At 47.7% G+C, this 20,655-nt stretch overlaps 1 protein-coding gene across 1 annotated transcript in view; it reads right to left on the bottom strand.

Moving 5' to 3' along the window:
* Window positions 1–288: 288 nt before the first annotated feature.
* scarf1 (scavenger receptor class F, member 1) overlaps window positions 289–20,655 on the bottom strand; it is a 242,439-nt gene continuing 222,072 nt past the window's right edge. Inside the window, exons 8-12 of the mRNA XM_072590091.1 lie at window positions 13,326–13,429; window positions 12,802–12,907; window positions 8,523–8,647; window positions 2,714–2,848; window positions 289–1,447 (exon numbers count right to left, since the gene is read on the bottom strand). Of these exons, the coding sequence (XP_072446192.1) occupies window positions 462–1,447; window positions 2,714–2,848; window positions 8,523–8,647; window positions 12,802–12,907; window positions 13,326–13,429 (1,456 nt within the window). The 3' untranslated portion in view covers window positions 289–461. The remainder of the gene's footprint in view (window positions 1,448–2,713; window positions 2,849–8,522; window positions 8,648–12,801; window positions 12,908–13,325; window positions 13,430–20,655) is intronic.

The raw sequence follows: 20,655 nt of genomic DNA, 5'->3' as shown, positions 1-20,655 counted from the left end.
TCCCCTAAGACCTGGCCATACTCCTGTTTGATTTGATCAGTCACTCCCCTCAGTCACCTCTCTCAAACAGCCCCATCAGTCGCCTCCCTTGGTCACTCCCCTCGGTCAGTCCCATTGGTCACCACTTCATTGTTGCCCAGCCAATGAGATGGAGCTGGGGGATTGTCACAATAATGTAGAACCGGGGCCTAGCAGCTCATCAATATCCCTGACTGTTGACCCGATCCCCCACTGACCTGATCCCTCCATTCTCCCATCCCCCCCCCCCACCCTCCCCAGGGTCTTTGCCAGGGTGGGGTGTTTTATGCATTTGACTAACTCAGGCTCAGCATTGACCTCCCTTCACCCTCCCCTCTCCCCCACTACCGCCTTGGGGGTGGGGGGCAGAGAGTGGTCGCTGTCTGCCCCCACCCTCTGGGTCAGTGTGAACCTCTCTCTCTCTCTGTATCTCTGGGTTTCCTTCACAGAGAATTCTGCCGGGGTTCCTGATCCCTGCCCGGGATCTCGGGCTCCAGCTCCGGAGAGGGTTCGGATTGGCCGGAGGGGTGCAGCATGTCCAGCCGCCCCTGTGTGCCCTCTGTGACGTTGGCCACCAGTTTGTGGAGGATGGGTGTGGTTGGGATCAGGGCCTTCCTGGGCAGGGAGCTGGTACCACCTGCTGGGATTTGATGGGAGCCTGGGGGATAGTGCTCACTGGGAGATGGGGCCTCACCCGCGGATGGACACGACCTCAGCTTCTTCTCCAGCGTGCGCTGCAGTTTGGAGACCTTCTGTCCCCGGGCGCGAGGACCCAGCTCCTGCTGGGGAGCTGATCGTTGCTTCTGGAAACTTCCGAACCGCCTCAGCATTGCCTGGACTGTGCCGACTCCGATTCCATCCGCGGTGCTGGCCCAGATCCTGGAGGAGCGCTGAGCTTCCCGTCTCGGCACCTTCCGGCTACTGCTCCCAATCCTGGCCCCTGCCGGTGTGACCGGGGAGCCCCTCGGCTCCGGACCCTGGGGGTCTCTGGGGGCCATGGGGGAGGGAGCTGGGTGCTCCCCAGCACGTGCCCCGGGAGAGGTCAGACTGTGGTGGGATGAAGCTCTATCCTCAGGGTAGACACCGGGCACATCGATACACTGGTAAGGCTGGCATTCAGACTGCCCTGGTACCGACTCAATGGGCGATAACTTACTGAGAGTCCAGGACAGCTTCCTCTTCCGCTGGACATTGGCCGCAGGGATGACCCTGCTCTCAGGCATCGAGCCCCTCCTCAGCTCAGGCCCGAATTTGGTGCCCTCAGCGAACGAGACTGAGGGCCGGTGAGCTTTGACAATGCTGGAGGTCCGAGGAATGCTCAGTGGCTGCACGGTGTCCTCACTGTTGGGCTCCGACTGCTCCACCGGGAAATAGTTGCAGCGGGAGCTCAATTCCTGAAAACCAGCTTCAGGAGTCAGCAACATGCTTCCTGGTAAAAAATAGGAAAAAAATGTTCAAATCATCATCTCATCCCAAATCACTGTTGGTTTGTACCTCCCAACCCTGACGGGGCTGTCTCACACTGGGATACAGTTCCCGAAGGGGCTGTCTCACACTGGGATACAGTTCCCGAAGGGGCTGTCTCTCACTGGGATACAGTTCCCGAAGGGGCTGTCTCTCACTGGGATACAGTTCCCGAAGGGGCTGTCTCTCACTGGGATACAGTTCCCGAAGGGGCTGTCTCTCACTGGGATACAGTTCCCATGTATCTGCTGCCCCTGTCCTTCTAGATGGAAGTGGATGTGGGTTTGGAAGGTGCTGTCTGAGGATCTTTGGTGAGTTTCTGCAGTGCATCTTGTAGATGGTACACACTGCTGCTACTGAGCGTCGGTGGGGGAGGGAGTGGGTGTTTGTGGATGTGGTGCCAATAAAGTGGGGGCTACTTTGTCCTGGATGTTATCGAACTTTTTGAGTGTTGTTGGAGCTGCCCCCATCCAGGGCAAGTGGGGAATATTCCATCACACTCCTGACTTGTACCTTGTAGATGGTGGACAGGCTTTGGGGAGTCAGGAGGGGAGTTACTCACCGCAGTATTCCTAGTCTCTGACCTGGTCTTGGAGCCACTGTGATTATGTGGTGAGTGGTAATCCCCCCCACCCTGGATGTTGATCGTAGGGGTTATTACCCCACAATAGTAACACCATTGAATGTCAAGGGATGGTGGTTAGATTGTCTCTTGTTGGTGATGGTCATAGCCTGGCATTTGTGTGGCATGAACGTTACTTGCCACTTGTCAACCCAAGGCTGGATATTGTCCAGATCTTGTTGCATTTGAACATGGACTGCTTCAGTATCTGAGGAGTTAGGAACAATGCTGAACATTGTGTGATCATTGGTGAACATCCCAGTCTAACCTTGTGACTGATTGTGCTGTGATGTTAGAGGTCGTCACTATCACCTCACCATCTATTCTGTCGTTTATAGTCTTTGCTAAAGGCAATAATCATCTCATATCCAGGATGCTCCAGTGCAAAGCACCAAAAGGCAGCTTCCTGAGTCATGTGCTATCACAATAAATAATTCCTGGATCGTCTTTGCTTCTCCCATGGACCCATGGAGAGTGACTGACCATGTCCCTGTGTATGAGGGGACTCCAGGTGTTAGGGCAGAGTGGGGCAAGGTGGGGGTGTCTTTGTATCCTGTGCCTGTCCCTGTCTCTGTACCCACATGGACTGAACATGAGATTAGTCCTCACCTTCCTGAGGAGGGACACAGTAGACAGGTTCCCCCTCATCAGTGCCAAAGGAGGAGAATGAGACAGATTCCCATCCAGCTGAGGGAGAGTCAATGAAACTGCAGTTGAAACTGACATCAGCGTCATGGTGGGAAACTGCAAGAAAGGACAAAGAGTTACACACCACTCCGAACGCAACGAGGGGTACGTCGGGTTTCAAGAGATCGATTGTGTGAGGGGACTCTCTAGTCCAAGGTAGAGACAGACGTTTCTGTGAGGTAAAAACAATGACTGCAGATGCTGGAAAGCAAATACTGGATTAGTGGTGCTGGAAGAGCACAGCAGTTCAGGCAGCATCCAACGAGCAGCAAAATCGACGTTTCGGGCAAAAGCCCTTCATCAGGTATAAAGCTGAAGGGCTTTTGCCCGAAACGTCGATTTCGCTGCTCGTTGGATGCTGCCTGAACTGCTGTGCTCTTCCAGCCCCACTTATCCAGTACAGACGTTTCTGTGGCCAGCAGAGAAAAATCAGAATGGTGTGTTGTTTCCCTGGTGCCAGGATCAAGGATGTCTCAGAGAGGGTGCAGAATGTTTTCATGGGGGAGAGAGGCCAGCAGGAGGTCATTGTCCACATTGGAACCAATGACATTGGAAGGGAAAAGGTTGAGACTCTGAAGGGAGATTACAGAGAGTTAGGCAGAAATTTAAAAAGGAGGTCCTCAAGGGTAGTAATATCTGGATTACTCCCAGTGCTACGAGCTAGTGAGGGCAGGAATAGGAGGGTAGAGCAGATGAATGCATGACTGAGGAGCTGATACAGGGGAGAAAGGTTCACATTTTTGGATCATTGGAATCTCTTTTGGGGTAGAAGTGACCTGTACAAGAAGGGCGGATTGTACCTAAATTGGAAGGGGACTAATATACTGGCAGGGAAATTTGCTAGAACTGCTTGGAAGGATTTAAACTAGTAAGGTGGGGGGGTGGGACCCAGGGAGATCGTGAGGAAAGAGATCGATCTGAGACAGGTACAGCTGAGAACAGAAGTGAGTCAAACAGTCAGGGCAGGCAGGGACAAGGTACAACTAATAAATTAAACTGCATTTATTTCAATACAAGGGGCCTAACAGGGAAGGCAGATGAACTCAGGGCATGGTTAGGAACATGGCACTGGGATATCATAGCAATTAGAGAAACATGGCTCAGGGATGGGCAGGACTGGCAGCTTAATGTTCCAGGATACAAATGCTACAGGAAGGATAGAAAGGGAGGCAAGAGAGGAGGGGGAGTGGCATTTTTGATAAGGGATAGCATTACAGCTGTGCTGAGGGAGGATATTCCTGGAAATACATCCAGGGAAGTTATTTGGGTGGAACTGAGAAATAAGAAAGGGATGATCACCTTATAGGGATTGTATTATAGACCCCCCAATAGTCAGAGGGAAATTCAGAAACAAACTTGTAAGGAGATCTCAGCTATCTGTAAGAATAATAGGGTAGTTATGGTAGGGGATTTTAACTTTCCAAACATCGACTGGGACTGCCGTAGTGTTAAAGGTTTAGATGGAGAGGAATTACTTAAGTGTGTAGAAGACAATTTTCTGATTCAGTGTGTGGATGTACCTACTAGAGAAGGTGCAAAACTTGACCTACTCTTGGGAAATAAGACAGGGCAGGTGACTGACGTGTCAGTGGGGGCGCACTTTGGGGACAGCGACCATAATTCTATTAGATTTAAAATAGTGATGGAAAAGGATAGACCAGATCTAAAAGTTGAAGTTCTAAATTGGAGAAAGGCCAATTTTGACGGTATTAGGCAAGAACTTTCAAAAGCTGATTGGAGGCAGATGTTCGCAGGTAAAGAGACGGCTGGAAAATGGGAAGCCTTCAGAAATGAGATAACAAGAATCCAGAGAAAGTATATTCCTGTCATGGGGAAAGGGAAGGCTGGTAGGTATAGGGAATGCTGGATGACTAAAGAAATTGAGGGTTTGGTTAAGAAAAAGGAGGAAGCATATGTCAGGTATAGACAGGATAGATCGAGTGAATCCTCAGAAGAGTATAAAGAAAGTAGGAGTATACTCAAGAGGGAAATCAGGAGGGCAAAAAGGGGACATGAGATAGCTTTGGCAAATAGAATTAAGGAGAATCCAAAGGGTTTTTACAAATATATTAAGGACAAAAGGGTAACTAGGGTGAGAATAGGGCCCCTCAAAGATCAGCAAGGCGGCCTTTGTGTGGAGCTCTAAGAGATGGGGGAGATATTAAATGAATATTTTGCATCAGTATTTACTGTGGAAAAGGATATTGAAGATATAGACTGTAGGGAAATAGATGGTGACATTTTGAAAAATATCCAGATTACAGAGAAGGAAGTGCTGGATGTCTTGAAACGGTTAAAGGTGGATAAATCCCCAGGACCTGGTCAGGTGTACCCGAGAACTCTGTGGGAAGCTAGAGAAGTGATTGCTGGGCCTCTTGCTGAGATATTTGTATCATCGATAGTAACAGGTGAGGTGCCAGAAGACTGGAGGTTGGCAAACGTGGTGCCACTGTATAAGAAGGGCGGTAAAGACAAGCCAGGGAACTATAGACTAGTGAGCCTGACCTCGGTGGTGGGCAAGTTGTTGGAGGGAATCCTGAGGGATAGGATGTACATGTATTTGGAAAGGCAAGGACTGATTAGGGATAGTCAACATGGCTTTGTGCATGGGAAATCATGTCTCACAAATTGATTGAGTTTTTTTGAAGAAGTAACAAAGAGGTTTGATGAGGGCAGAGCAGTAGATGTCATCTACATGGATTTCAGTAAGGTGTTCAACAAGGTTCCCCATGGGAGACTGATTAGCAAGGTTAGATCTCATGGAATACAGGGAGAACTAGCCATTTGGATACAGAACTGGCTCAAAGGTAGAAGACAGAGGGTGGTGGTGGTGGAGGGTTGTTTTTCAGACTGGAGGCCTGTGACCAATGGAGTGCCACAAGGACTGGTGCTGGGCCCTCTACTTTTTGTCATTTATATAAATGATTTGGATGTGAGCATAAGAGGTACAGTTAGTAAGTTTGCAGATGACACCAAAATTGGAGGTGTAGTGGACAGCGAAGCGGGTGACCTCAGATTACAACAGGATCTGGACCAGATGGGGGCCAATGGGCTGAGAAGTGGCAGATGGAGTTTAATTCAGATAAATGAGAGGTGCTGCATTTTGGGAAAGTAAATCTTAGCAGAGCTTATACATTTAATGGTAAGGTCCTAGGGAGTGTTGCTGAACAAAGAGACCTTGGTGTGCAGGTTAGTAGCTCCTTGAAAGTGGAGTCGCAGGTAGATAGGATAGTGAAGAAGGCGTTTGGTATGCTTTCCTTTATTGGTCAGAGTATTGAGTACAGGAGTTGGGAGGTCATGTTGTAGCTGTACAGGACATTGGTTAGGCCACTGTTGGAATATTGTATGCAATTCTGGTCTCCTTCCTATCGGAAAGATGTTGTGAAACTTGAAAGGGTTCAGAAAAGATTTACAAGGATGTTGTCAGGGTTGGAGGATCTGAGCTACAGGGAGAGGCTGAACAGGCTGGGGCTGTTTTCCCTGGAGCGTCGGAGGCTGAGGGTTGACCTTATAGAGGTTTACAAAATTATGAGGGGCATGGATAGGATAAATAGACAAGGTCATTTCCCTGGAATGGGGGAGTCCAGAACTAGAGGGCATAGGTTTAGGGTGAGAGGGGTTAGGGTCACTAACTCTGATTGGGCATATTCATGTCTGCCATTGTTGCCCCAACACATCAATCCTGGAAGGATCACCGACTTCATCCCTGTTATTGGCCGAGCAACATGTGAATCCTCACCTTCCATCGCTCACTATTGGCCATTGGCAAGAGAGCCAACATTTCAATATCTGATTATTCACAAAATACAGCCATGATTTAGACAAGAAACACAATGTAATCTCTCCGAGTCTGCAGATGACACGAAGCTGGGTGAGAGGGTGAGCTGTGGATGCAGGGATGTTGAAGTGTGATTGGGATATACTGAGTGAGTGTGAGTGAGTGTGAGTGAGTGCAGTCTCATTTGGATCAATGTGAGGTTAGCCACTTGGGGTCCATTCATTTACTGGATGCCTCCAGGTATCTCACAGGTACACAAATATTGTCCTTGTGAGTACAAAATGCCTTTGGTTTATTTACAACTGCAGGGAATGCCAAATTTTCAATATCTGTTGTTAGTCATGTGCAAAGAGTGTACAGAAATGCTTCAGCAACTGTGTATGTATAAAAAAAAGTTATGAATAAAGTATACATTTGCAATTAAAAAATATAAGACCTGGGTGTCCTCATAAATCAGTTGCTGAAAATAAGCATTGCAGGCAGTGAAGAGGGTAAATGGTTTGTTGGCTTTCATAGCGAGAGGATTCAAACACAGGAACAGGGATGTGTTACTGCAACTAGACAGGATCTTAGTGAGAACACCCTGGAGTACAGAGAGTAGGGTTGGGTTTCCTTTATCTGAGGAAAGATGTTCTGACGATGGAGGGAGTGTAGTAAATGTCCATCAGACAGCAGGTGTGAAGAGAGAAACTGGGTTCATGTTCCCAGTCTTGTGCGACTTTCCACCAGCACTCACTAGCTCCAAAACATTAACTCTGTATCTCTCTCTCTCTCTCTCTCTCTCTCTCTCTCCACAGATGCTGCCAAACCCACGGAGATTCGCCAGTACTCTGCGTGTGTGTGTGTCTGTGTGTCTGTGTGTGTGGGGGGGAGGGCTGTGGGTGTGTGTGTGTGTGTGTGTGTGTGTGTGTATGTGTGTGTGTGTTTGTGTGTGTGACTGTCTGCATGTGTCTGTGTGTGGGGGGGGAGGGCTGTGGATGGGGGGTGCGTGTGTGTTTGTGTGTGTGTGTCTCTGTGTGTCTGTGTGTGTGGGGGGGAGCTGTGTGTGTCTGTGTGTGTGCGTGTGTGTGTGTGCCTCTTTGTGTTTGTGTGTGTCAGTGTCTGTGTGTGTCTGTGTGTGTGTGGGGGAGGGCTGTGGGTGGGGGGGGGCGTGGGTGGGGGTGTCTGTGTGTGTGTCTCTGTGTGTCTGTGTGTGTGGGGGGCTGTGTGTGTCTGTGTGTGTGCGTGTGTCTCTGTGTCAGTCTGTGCATGTGTATGTGTCTCTGTGTGTCTCTGTGTGCGGGGGGGGCTGTGTGTGTGTGTCTGTGTGTGTGTGCGTGTGTCTCTGTATGTCTGTCTGTCTGTGTGTATCTGTGTGTGGGGGGGGGGCTGTGTGTGTGTCTGTGTGTGTGTGAGTGTCTGTGTGTGCGTATGTCTCTGTGTGTCTGTATGTGCGTGTGTGTGTGTGTCTCTGTGCATGTGTCTGTGTCTGTCTGTCTGTGTCTCTGTGCATGTGTCTGTGTCTGTGTGTGTATCTGTCTGTGTGTTATGTCTGTGTGTGTGCCTGTGTGTGTGTGTGTCTCTGTGCGTGTGTTTGTGTGTGTTTGTGTGTGTGTATGCCTGTGTGTGTATGTCTGTGTGTGTCTCTGTGTGTCTGTCTCTGTATGTGTGTATGCCTGTGTGTATGTCTCTGTGTGTGTATATCTGTGTGTGTCTGTATGTATCTGTCTGTGTGTGTGTGTGACTGTGCGTGTGTGTCTGTGTGTGTGCGTCTGTATGTGTGTATGTGTATGTCTGTGTGTGTCTGTGTATATCTGTGTGTGTGTGTGTATATCTGTGTGTGTGTGTGTGTGTGTGTCTGTGTCTGTGTCTGTGTGTGTATCTGTGTCTGTGTGTGTGTGTCTGTGTGTGTGTGTGTAGGTACAGACAGAGCTTCTGATCAAAATTGATTCCTGGGGTCACCTTTCCACTCACCGGTCACTTTCGGCAGTTTCTGATTTCCGAACGAGAAGCACGATATTCCAGAGCCAAGATTGAGCAGAACTCCCCGGACGTGGTGCTTCATCCGTGTAATCGGACCATGTTCCTCCTCCAGTGTCCTGTACCGACATCCAGGAGAGAGTGAGCAAGATCAGGAACACACTCCCAGCCCTGTCGCTGGCACATCCCACCCATGGGAGGGAACGGCCCCTCAAACAGTCCTGCCCACAGACCCCACTTGGGTACAGACACCCTGAGGCCGTCCATGGGGAGGGAAGGAGGTGCAGTTCAGGCGAAGACCAGATCTTCATCTTAGTGACTGGTGCAGCAGGCCTGAGGGGCTGAATGGCCTCCTGCTACTCCTGGGCTCCATTCCAAATGGTTTGTGGAACAGCGAGGTGGCTCAGTAGATAGCACTGCTGCCTCTCAGCACCAGGGACCCAGTTTTGATTCCAACCTCGGGCTGTATATACATGTTACTGTGAAACTGGGTATACTGGTTACTGTGAGACTGCGTATACTGGTAACTGTGAGACTAGATATACTGGTTACCGTGAGACCGGGTATACTGGTTACTGTGAGACTGCGTATACTGGTAACTGTGAGACTAGATATACTGGTTACCGTGAGACTGGGTATACTGGTTACTGTGGAACTGGGTATACTGGTAACTGTGAGACTAGATATACTGGTTACCGTGAGACCGGGTATACTGGTTACTGTGGAACTGGGTATACTGGTAACTGTGAGACTGGGTATACTAGCTACTGTGAGACTGGATATACTGGTTACTGTGAAACTGGGTATACTGGTAACTGGGAGACTGGGCATACTGGGAACTCTGAGACTGGATATACTGGTAACTGTGAGACTGGGTATACTGGTTACTGTGAGACTGCGTATACTGGTAACTGTGAGACTGGATATACTGGTTACTGTGAAACCGGGTATACTGGTTACTGTGAGACTGGGTATATTGGTAACTGTGAGACTGCGTATACTGGTTACTGTGAAACTGGGTATACTGGTAACTGGGAGACTGGGCATACTGGTAACTCTGAGACTGGGTATACTGCCTACTGTGAGACTGGGTATACTGGTAACTGTGAGTCAGGGTATACTGGTTACTGTGAGACTAGATATACTGGTTACCGTGAGACTAGATATACTGGTTACCATGAGACCGGGTATACTGGTAACTGTGAGACTGGATATACTGGTTACTGTGAGACAGGATATACTGGTTACTGTGAAACTGGGTATACTGATAACTGCGATACTGGGTATACTGGTAACTGTGAGACTGGATATACTGGTTACTGTGAGACTGGATATACTGGTTACTGTGAAACTGGGTATACTGATAACTGTGAGACTGGGTATACTGGTTACTGTGAGACTGCGTATACTGGTTACTGTGAAACTGGGTATACTGGTAACTGGGAGACTGGGCATACTGGTAACACTGAGACTGGGTATACTGCCTACTGTGAGACTGGGTATACTGGTAACTGTGAGACAGGGTATACTGGTTACTGTGAGACTAGATATACTGGTTACCGTGAGACCGGGTATACTGGTAACTGTGAGACTGGGTATACTGGTTACTGTGAAACTGGGTATACTGGTAACTGTGAGACTGGGTATACTGGTAACTGTGAAACTGGAAATACTGGTAACTGTGAGACTCGGTATACTGGTAACTGTGAAACTGGGTATACTGGTAACTGGGAGACTGGGCATACTGGTTACTGTGAGACTAGATATACTGGTTACCGTGAGACCGGGTATACTGGTAACTGTGAGACTGGGTAAACTGGTTACTGTGAGACTGGGTATACTGGTTACTGTGAAACTGGGTATACTGGAACTGTGAAACTAGATATACTGGTTACTGTGAGACCGGGTATACTGGTAACTGTGAGACTGGGTATATTGGTAACTGTGAGACTGGGAATACTGGTAACTGTGAGACTGGATATACTGGTTACTGTGAGACCGGGTATACTGGTAACTGTGAGACTGGATATATTGGTGACTGTGAGACTGGATATACTGGTGACTGTGAGACTGGACATACTGGTTACTGTGAGACTGGGTATACTGGTTACTATGAATCTGGGTATACTGGTTACTGTGAGGCTGAATATACTGGTTAGTGTGAGACTGGATATACTGGCTACTGTGAGGCTGAATATACTGGTTACTGTGAGACTGGATATACTGGTTACTGTGAGACTGGGTATACTGTTAACTGTGAAACTGAGTATACTGGTTACTGTGAAATGTGGTATACTGGTTACTATGAATCTGGGTATACTGGTTACTGTGAGGCTGAATATACTGGTTAGTGTGAGACTGGGTATACTGGTTACTGTGAAACTGGGTATACTGGTAACTGTGAGACTGGGTAAACTGGTTACTGTGAGACTGGGTAAACTGGTTACTGTGAGACCAGGTATACTGGTAACTGTGAAACTGAGTATACTGGTTACTGTGAAATGTGGTATACTGGTTACTGTGAGACTGGGTATACTGGTTACTATGAATCTGGGTATACTGGTTATTGTGAGGCTGGATATACTGGTTACTATGAAACTGGGTATACTGGTTAGTGTGAGACTGGGTATGCTGGTTACTGTGAAACTGGGTATACTGGTTACTGTGAGACTGGGTATACTGGTAACTGTGAGGCTGCATATACTGGTTAATGTGAGGCTGGAGATACTGGTTACTGTGAAACTGGATATACTGGTTACTGTGAAATTGGGTATACTGGTTACTGTGAGGCTTGATATACTGGTTAGTGTGAGATTGGGTATACTGGATATACCGGTGACTGTGAGACTGGATATACCGGTGACTGAGAGGCTGGATATACTGGTGACTGAGAGGCTGGATATACTGGTGACTGTGAGACTGGATATACTGGTCACTGAGAGGCTGGATATACTGGTGACTGAGAGACTGGATATACTGGTGACTGAGAGGCTGGATATACTGGTGACTGTGAGACTGGATATACTGGTAACTGAGAGGCTGGATATACTGGTGACTGAGAGACTGGATATACTGGTGACTGAGAGGCTGGATATACCGGTGACTGAGAGACTGGATATACTGGTGACTGTGAGACTGGATATACCAGTGACTGAGAGGCTAGATATACTGGTGACTGAGAGGCTGGATATACCGGTGACTGAGAGGCTGGATATACCGGTGACTGAGAGGCTGGATATACTGGTGACGGAGAGACTGGATATACTGGTGACTGAGAGGCTGGATATACTGGTGACGGAGAGACTATGTAAGGAGCAGCACAGAAAGGAGATGTAGAGAATGGAATGAGAGATTGCGGGCACTGGGACTATTCTCTCCCAGACCGAGACACTCTAGTGAACATTCCATCGAGTTGGGCTTTGATAAGGGTCACCAGGGGAAGTGGAGGATCACTGCTCAGAGAAACATGAGGATAATCAGGAACGGAACCTGGTGAGAAGGAGATGAGGACTGGGGGATGATGCAGCGAGGGCAGTACAAGCACTTTCCACAGGAACTCTCACAAGAGCATTGGGTAAATACTGAGAATTGACAGGACTGGGGGAGGGGGGGGGGGGGGGGTGGAGAGCAGGGATATGGAACTGATTGTACAGCTTTTCAAAGAGCTATCACCAGCAGGAATGGGCTGAATGGTCTCACAATGTGCTTTGAGAGGCTTCTTCCCAGTCCATACACAACTCCTTGTCTGTCTTATCTGAGCTGTCACATGGTGAGATGTGAACCCAGCCGTCCCTCACTCTGTTGTGGGCAATGTGGTGCAGTGGTATTGACACTGGTCTGGTCTTCTGCATGGCCCAGGGTAATGTTCTGGGGATGTAGGTTCAAATCTGACCAAGGCAAATGAATTCAACAACAAATCTGGAATTAAATGCTGCTCTGATGGTGATAAGTGTCAGGAAAACCCCAGCTAGGTCTTGGAGATCTTTTCGGGAGGAAAATCTACCATCCTCAGCCTACACGTGACTCCAGACCCACAGCAATCTGGTTATCTCTCAACTGTCCTCTGGACTATCCCAGCAAGTTCTCAGTTCAAGGGCAATTAGGCATGGGAGTCAAACACTGAGGGCGTCACTGACTCTTGTATCCCGCGACGGAACGGAAAGATTTGGGAATGTTTCCCAGCTGCTCCTTAATGAAAGGCTGTGAGATCTTGCCCTGCCTGAGGCCAGACCAGGTGGAGAAAGCGGGTGGGTCCCCGGTCACACCCCCCTACCTGTTCTTGGGGTCGTTCTTGTCGTTTCCACAGCAGCAGCAGCACAAGATGCAGAGCAGGATGAACAGCGACACCACAACAACAGCGATCACAACACCACTCTGACCTGGAGAAACAGACAGGGAGTCACCATGCTGGTCAGCAGCTACCTGAGCAATGAAGCTATGTCCTGAGGCTATGCACAGGCAACCCAGAGCAGGAATAAACCCTTCACACAGAGACAGGCGATTCAGCGCGGTCACAAACCAGCTCAGCACTTGCCCTGTTTACCCAAACCAAACCAAGCTTCGAAGAGGAGGAGGCCCCGCTGGCTTTTAGAGACCCCCATCGAGCTCACTCAGATGGGAGTGTCCCCCTCAGTGTGCTAATCCAAACATCCTGGTCAGGCACAAGGGGGAACAGGACAGTCAAAGGTCGAGGGACTGCTAGAAACATGGCTGAGTGGTGGAAGGAGAATGAGGTCAGCAAATCTGAGGGAAAGCACGCGGTTGGCGGGAGTGAGAGTGAGAGAATGAGAGACTCACTGAAAGGACAGTCTCCAGTCACAGAGTCACAGGCCGCACCAAGACAGTGACAGGGAGTCGAACAGTTCAGACCATAAAATCCACTCAGACACGTGAGGTTACATCTAGAGGAACCGAGCAAAAGAAAACACACACAGAAAGATAAAAACTGCCAAAAAGGGAAATTATACTGTAACCTGATAGTAAATAGACACGACAAATCATCTAACTCTTAGATTGCAAATCACGTAATCTTTCTATAGATGTAACAGAGTGAATGACCCTTACACTGAATAAACACTGACTCTGTACGGTTACACAGTGAGTGACCCTTACACTGAATAAACACTGACTCTGTACAGTTACACAGTGAGTGACCCTTACCCTGGTGAATAAACACTGACTCTGTATGGTTACACAGTGAGTGACCCTTACCCTGCCGAATAAACCCTGACTCTGTACAGTTACACAGTGAGTGACCCTGACCCTGAATAAACACTGACTCTGTACAGTTACACGGTGAGTGACCCTTACCCTGAATAAACACTGACTCTGTACGGTTACACAGTGAGTGACCCTTACCCTGCTGAATAAACACTGATTTTGTACGGTTACACAATGAGTGACCCATACCCTGCTGAATAGACACTGACTCTGTAAGGTTACACAGTGAGAGACATTTACCCTACTAAATAAACATTGAATCTGTACGGTTACACAGTGAGTGACCCTTACCCTGCTGAATAAACACTGTCTCTGTACGGTTACACAGTGAGTGATCCTTACCCTGCTGAATAAACACTGTCTCTGTACAGTTACACGGTGAGTGACCCTAACCCTGAATAAACACTGACTTTGTACGGTTACACAGCGAGTGACCCTTACCCTGAATAAACACTAATTCTGTACGGTTACACAGTGAGTGACGCTGACCCTGAATAATCACTGACTCTGTACGGTTACACAGTGAGTGACCCATAACCTGCTGAATAAACACTGACTCTGTACGGTTACACAGTGAGTGACCCTTACCCTGCTGCATAAACACTGACTCTGTACGGTTACACAGTGAGTGACCCTTACCCTGCTGTATAAATACTGACTCTGTACGGTTACACAGTGAGTGACCCTTACCCTGCTGAATAAACCCTGACTCTGTACGGTTACACAGTGAGTGACCCTTACCCTGCTGAATAAACACTGACTCTGTACGGTTACACAGTGAGTGACCCTTACCCTGCTGAACAATCACTGACTCTGTACGGTTACACAGTGAGTGACCCTTACCCTGCTGAATAAACACTAACTCTGTACGGTTACACAGTGAGTGACCCTTACCCTGCTGGATAAACACTGATTCTGTACAGTTACACAGTGAGTGACCCTTACCCTGCTGAATAAACACTGACTCTGTACGGTTACACAGTGAGTGACCCTTACCCTGCTGAATCAACCCTGACTCTGTACGGTTACACAGTAAGTGACCCCTACCCTGAATAAACACTGACTCTGTATGGTTACACAGTGAGTGACCCTGACCCTGAATAAACACTGACTCTGTACAGTTACATAGTGAGTGACCCTTACTCTGCTGAATAAACACTGACTCTGTACGGTTGCACAGTGAGTGACCCTTACCCTACTGAATAAACACCGACTCTGTATGGTTACACAGTGAGTGACCCTTACCCTGCTGAATAAACACTGACTCTGTACAGTTACACAGTGAGTTACCTTTACCCTGCTGAACAATCACTGACTCTGTACGGTTACACAGTGAGTGACCCTTACCCTGCTGAATAAACCCTGATTCTGTACAATTACACAGTGAGTGACACTGACCCTGAATAAGCACTGACTCTGTACGGTTACACAGTGAGTGACCCTTACCCTGCTGCATAAACACTGACTCTGTACGGTTACACAGTGAGTGACCCTTAACCTACTGAATAAACACTGACTCTGTACAGTTACACGGTGAGTGACCATGACCCTGAATAAACACTGACTTTGTACAGTTACACAGCGAGTGACCCTTACCCTGAATAAACACTGATTCTGTACGGTTACACAGTGAGTGACCCTGACCCTGAATAATCACTGACACTGTACAGATACACAGTGAGTGACCCTTACCCTGCTGAATAAACACTGACTCTGTACGGTTACACAGTGAGTGACCCATACCCTGCTGCATAAACACTGACTCTGTACGGTTACACAGTGAGTGACCCTTACCCTGCTGTATAAATACTGACTCTGTACGGTTACACAGTGAGTGACCCTTACCCTGCTGAATAAACCCTGACTCTGTACGGTTACACAGTGAGTGACCCTTACCCTGCTGAATAAACCCTGACTCTGTACGGTTACACAGTGAGTGACCCTTACCCTGCTGAATAAACTCTGACTCTATACGGTTACACAGTGAGTGACCCTTACCCTGCTGAATAAACACTAACTCTGTACAGTTACACAGTGAGTGACCCTTACCCTGCTGAATAAACCCTGATTCTGTACAATTACACAGTGAGTGACACTGACCCTGAATAAACACTGACTCTGTACGGTTACACAGTGAGTGACCCTTACCCTGCTGAATAAACCCTGACTCTATACGGTTACACAGTGAGTGACCCTTACCCTGCTGAATAAACACTGACTCTGTACGGTTACACAGTGAGTGACCCTTACCCTGCTGAATAAACACTGACTCTGTACGGTTACACAGTGAGTGACCCTTTCCCTGCTGAATAAACCTTGATTCTGTACAATTACACAGTGAGTGACACTGACCCTGAATAAACACTGACTCTGTACGGTTACACAGTGAGTGACCCTTAACCTACTGAATAAACATTAACTCTGTACGGTTACACAGTGAGTGACCCTTACCCTGCTGGATAAACACTGATTCTGTACAGTTACACGGTGAGTGACCCTGACCCTCAATAAACACTGACTTTGTACAGTAACACAGTGAGTGACCCTTACCCTGTTGAATAAACACTGACTCTGTACGGTTACACAGTAAGTGACCCCTACCCTGAATAAACACTGACTCTGTACGGTTACACAGTGAGTGACCCTGACCCTGAATAAACACTGACTCTGTACAGTTACACAGTGACTGACCTTATCTCTGAATACACCCTGACTCTGTACGGTTACACAGTGAGTGACCCTTAACCTACTGAATAAACACTAACTCTGTACGGTTACACAGTGAGTGACCCTTACCCTGCTGGATAAACACTGATTCTGTACAGTTACACGGTGAGTGACCCTGACCCTCAATAAACACTGACTTTGTACAGTAACACAGTGAGTGACCCTTACCCTGCTGAATAAACACTGACTCTGTACGGTTACACAGTGAGTGACCCTTACCCTATTGAATAAACACTGACTCTGTACGGTTACACAGTGAGTGACCCTTACCCTGCTGCATAAACACTGACTCTGTACAGTTACACAGTGAGTGACCCTTACCCTGCTGAATAAACCCTGTTTCTGTACAATTACACAGTGAGTGACCCTGACCCTGAATAAACACTGACTCTGTACAGTTACACGGTGAGTGACCCTGACCCTCAATAAACACTGACTTTGTACAGTAACACAGTGAGTGACCCTTACCCTGCTGAATAAACACTGACTCTGTACGGTTACACAGTAAGTGACCCCTACCCTGAATAAACACTGACTCTGTACGGTTACACAGTGAGTGACCCTGACCCTGAATAAACACTGACTCTATACAGTTACACAGTGAGTGACCCTATCTCTGAATACACCCTGACTCTGTACAGTTACACAGTGACTGACCCTGACACTGCTGAATAAACACTGACTCTGTACGGTTACACAGTGAGTGACCCTTACCCTATTGAATAAACACTGACTCTGTACGGTTACACAGTGAGTGACCCTTACCCTGCTGCATAAACACTGACTCTGTACAGTTACACAGTGACCCTAACCCTGATGAATAAACCCTGACTCTATACAGTTACACAGGGAGTAACCCTTACCCTGAATAAACACTGACTCTGTACAGTTACACAGGGAGTGACCCTTACCCTGAATAAACACTGACTCTGTGCAGTTACACAGTGAGTGACCCTGACTCTGAATAAACCCTGACTCTGTACAGTTACACTGTGAGTGACCCTGACCCTCAATAAACACTGACTTTGTACAGTAACACAGTGAGTGACCCTTACCCTGCTGAATAAACACTGACTCTGTACGGTTACACAGTGAGTGACCCTTACCCCACTGAATAAACACTGACTCTGCACAGTTACACAGTGAGTGACCCTGACCCTGAATAAACACTGACTTTGTACAGTTATACAGCGAGTGACCCTTACCCTGAATAAACACTGATTCTGTACGGTTACACAGCGAGTGACCCATAACCTGCTGAAAAAACACTGACTCTGTACGGTTACACAGTGAGTGACCCTTACTCTGCTGAATAAACACTAACTCTGTACGGTTACACAGTGAGTGACCCTTACCCTGCTGAATAAAACCTGATTCTGTACAATTACACAGTGAGTGACACTGGCCCTGAATAAACACTGACTCTGTACGGTTACACAGTGAGTGACCCTTACCCTGCTGCATAAACACTGACTCTGTACGGTTACACAGTGAGCGACCCTTACCCTGCTGAATAAACACTGACTCTGTACAGTTACACAGTGAGTGACCCTGACCCTGAATAAACACTGACTTTGTACAGTTATACAGCGAGTGACCTTACCCTGAATAAACACTGATTCTGTACGGTTACACAGCGAGTGACCCATAACCTGCTGAAAAAACACTGACTCTGTACGGTTCCACAGTGAGTGACCCTTACCCTGCTGCATAAACACTGACTCTGTACGGTTACACAGTGAGTGACCCTTACCCTGCTGAATAAACCCTGACTCTGTACGGTTACACAGTGAGTGACCCTTACCCTGCTGAATAAACACTGACTCTGTACGGTTACACAGTGAGTGACCCTTACCCTGCTGAACAATCACTGACTCTGTACGGTTACACAGTGAGTGACCCTTACCCTGCTGAATAAACACTAACTCTGTACGGTTACACAGTGAGTGACCCTTACCCTGCTGCATAAACACTGATTCTGACCAGTTACACAGTGAGTGACCCTTACCCTGCTGAATAAACACTGACTCTGTACGGTTACACACTGAGTGACCCTTACCCTGCTGAATCAACCCTGACTCTGTACGGTTACACAGTAAGTGACCCCTACCCTGAATAAACACTGACTCTGTACGGTTACACAGTGAGTGACCCTGACCCTGAATAAACACTGACTCTGTACAGTTACACGGTGAGTGACCCTGACCCTCAATAAACACTGACTTTGTACAGTAACACAGTGAGTGACCCTTACCCTGCTGAATAAACACTGACTCTGTACGGTTATACAGTAAGTGACCCCTACCCTGAATAAACACTGACTCTGTACGGTTACACAGTGAGTGACCCTGACCCTGAATAAACACTGACTCTGTACAGTTACACAGTGACTGACCCTGACACTGCTGAATAAACACTGACTCTGTACGGTTCCACAGTGAGTGACCCTTACCCTGCTGAATAAACCCTGACTCTGTACAGTTACACAGTGAGTGACCCTTACCCTGAATAAACTCTGACTCTGTACAGTTATACAGTGAGTGACCCTGATCCTGAATAAACACTGAATCTGTACGGTTACACAGCGAGTGACCCTTACCCTGCTGAATAAACACTGACTCTGTACAGTTACACAGTGAGTGACCCTTCCCCTGCTGAATAAACCCTGACTTTGTACGGTTACACCGTGAGTGACCCTTACCCTGCTGAAAAAACACTGACTCTGTACAGTTACACAGTGAGTGACCCTGACCCTGAATAAACACTGACTCTGTACAGTTACACAGTGAGTGACCCTTAACCTGAATAAACACTGACTCTGTACTGTTACACAGTGAGTGACCCTGACCCTATTGAATAAACACTGATTCCATACAGTTACACAGTGAATGACCCTGACCCTGAATAAACACCGACTCTATCCTGTTACACAGTGAGTGACCCTTACCCTGCTGAATAAACACTAACTCTGTACAGTTACACAGTGAGTGACCCTGACCCTGAATAAACACTGACTCTTTACGGTTACACAGTGAGTGACCCTTACCCTGAATAAACACTGAATCTGTACAGTTACACAGTGAGTGACCCTTACCCTAAATAAACACTGACTCTGTACAGTTACACAGTGAGTGACCCTGACCCTGAATAAACCCTGACTCTGTACGGTTACACAGTGAGTGACCCTTACCCCACTGAATAAACACTGACTCTGTACAGTTACACAGTGAGTGACCCTGACCCTGAATAAACCCTGACTCTGTACAGTTACACAGTGAGTGACCCTTACTCTGCTGAATAAACACTGACTCTGTATGGTTGCACAGTGAGTGACCCTTACCCTACTGAATAAACACCGACTCTGTATGGTTACACAGTGAGTGACCCTTACCCTGCTGAATAAACACTGACTCTGTACAGTTACACAGTGAGTTACCTTTACCCTGCTGAACAATCACTGACTCTGTACGGTTACACAGTGAGTGACCCTTACCCTGCTGAATAAACCCTGACTCTGTACAATTACACAGTGAGTGACACTGACCCTGAATAAGCACTGACTCTGTATGGTTACACAGTGAGTGACCCTTACCCTGCTGCATAAACACTGACTCTGTACGCTTACGCAGTGAGCGACCCTTACCCTGCTGAATCAACCCTGACTCTGTACGGTTACACAGTAAGTGACCCCTACCCTGAATAAACACTGACTCTGTACGGTTACACAGTGAGTGACCCTGACCCAGAATAAACACTGACTCTGTACAGTTACACGGTGAGTGACCCTGACCCTCAATAAACACTGACTTTGTACAGTAACACAGTGAGTGACCCTTACCCTGCTGAATAAACACTGACTCTGTACGGTTATACAGTAAGTGACCCCTACCCTGAATAAACACTGACTCTGTACGGTTACACAGTGAGTGACCCTGACCCTGAATAAACACTGACTCTGTACAGTTACACAGTGACTGACCCTGACAGTGCTGAATAAACACTGACTCTGTACGGTTCCACAGTGAGTGACCCTTACCCTGCTGAATAAACCCTGACTCTGTACAGTTACACAGTGAGTGACCCTTACCCTGAATAAACTCTGACTCTGTACAGTTCTACAGTGAGTGACCCTGACCTTGAATAAACACTGAATCTGTACGGTTACACAGCGAGTGACCCT

The sequence above is a fragment of the Chiloscyllium punctatum genome, chromosome 19 (assembly GCF_047496795.1).
Source record: "Chiloscyllium punctatum isolate Juve2018m chromosome 19, sChiPun1.3, whole genome shotgun sequence".
In the NCBI taxonomy this organism is placed as follows: domain Eukaryota; kingdom Metazoa; phylum Chordata; class Chondrichthyes; order Orectolobiformes; family Hemiscylliidae; genus Chiloscyllium; species Chiloscyllium punctatum.
Note: the sequence above shows the minus strand (reverse complement) of the source record. Positions and strands in the feature narration are given on the sequence as shown.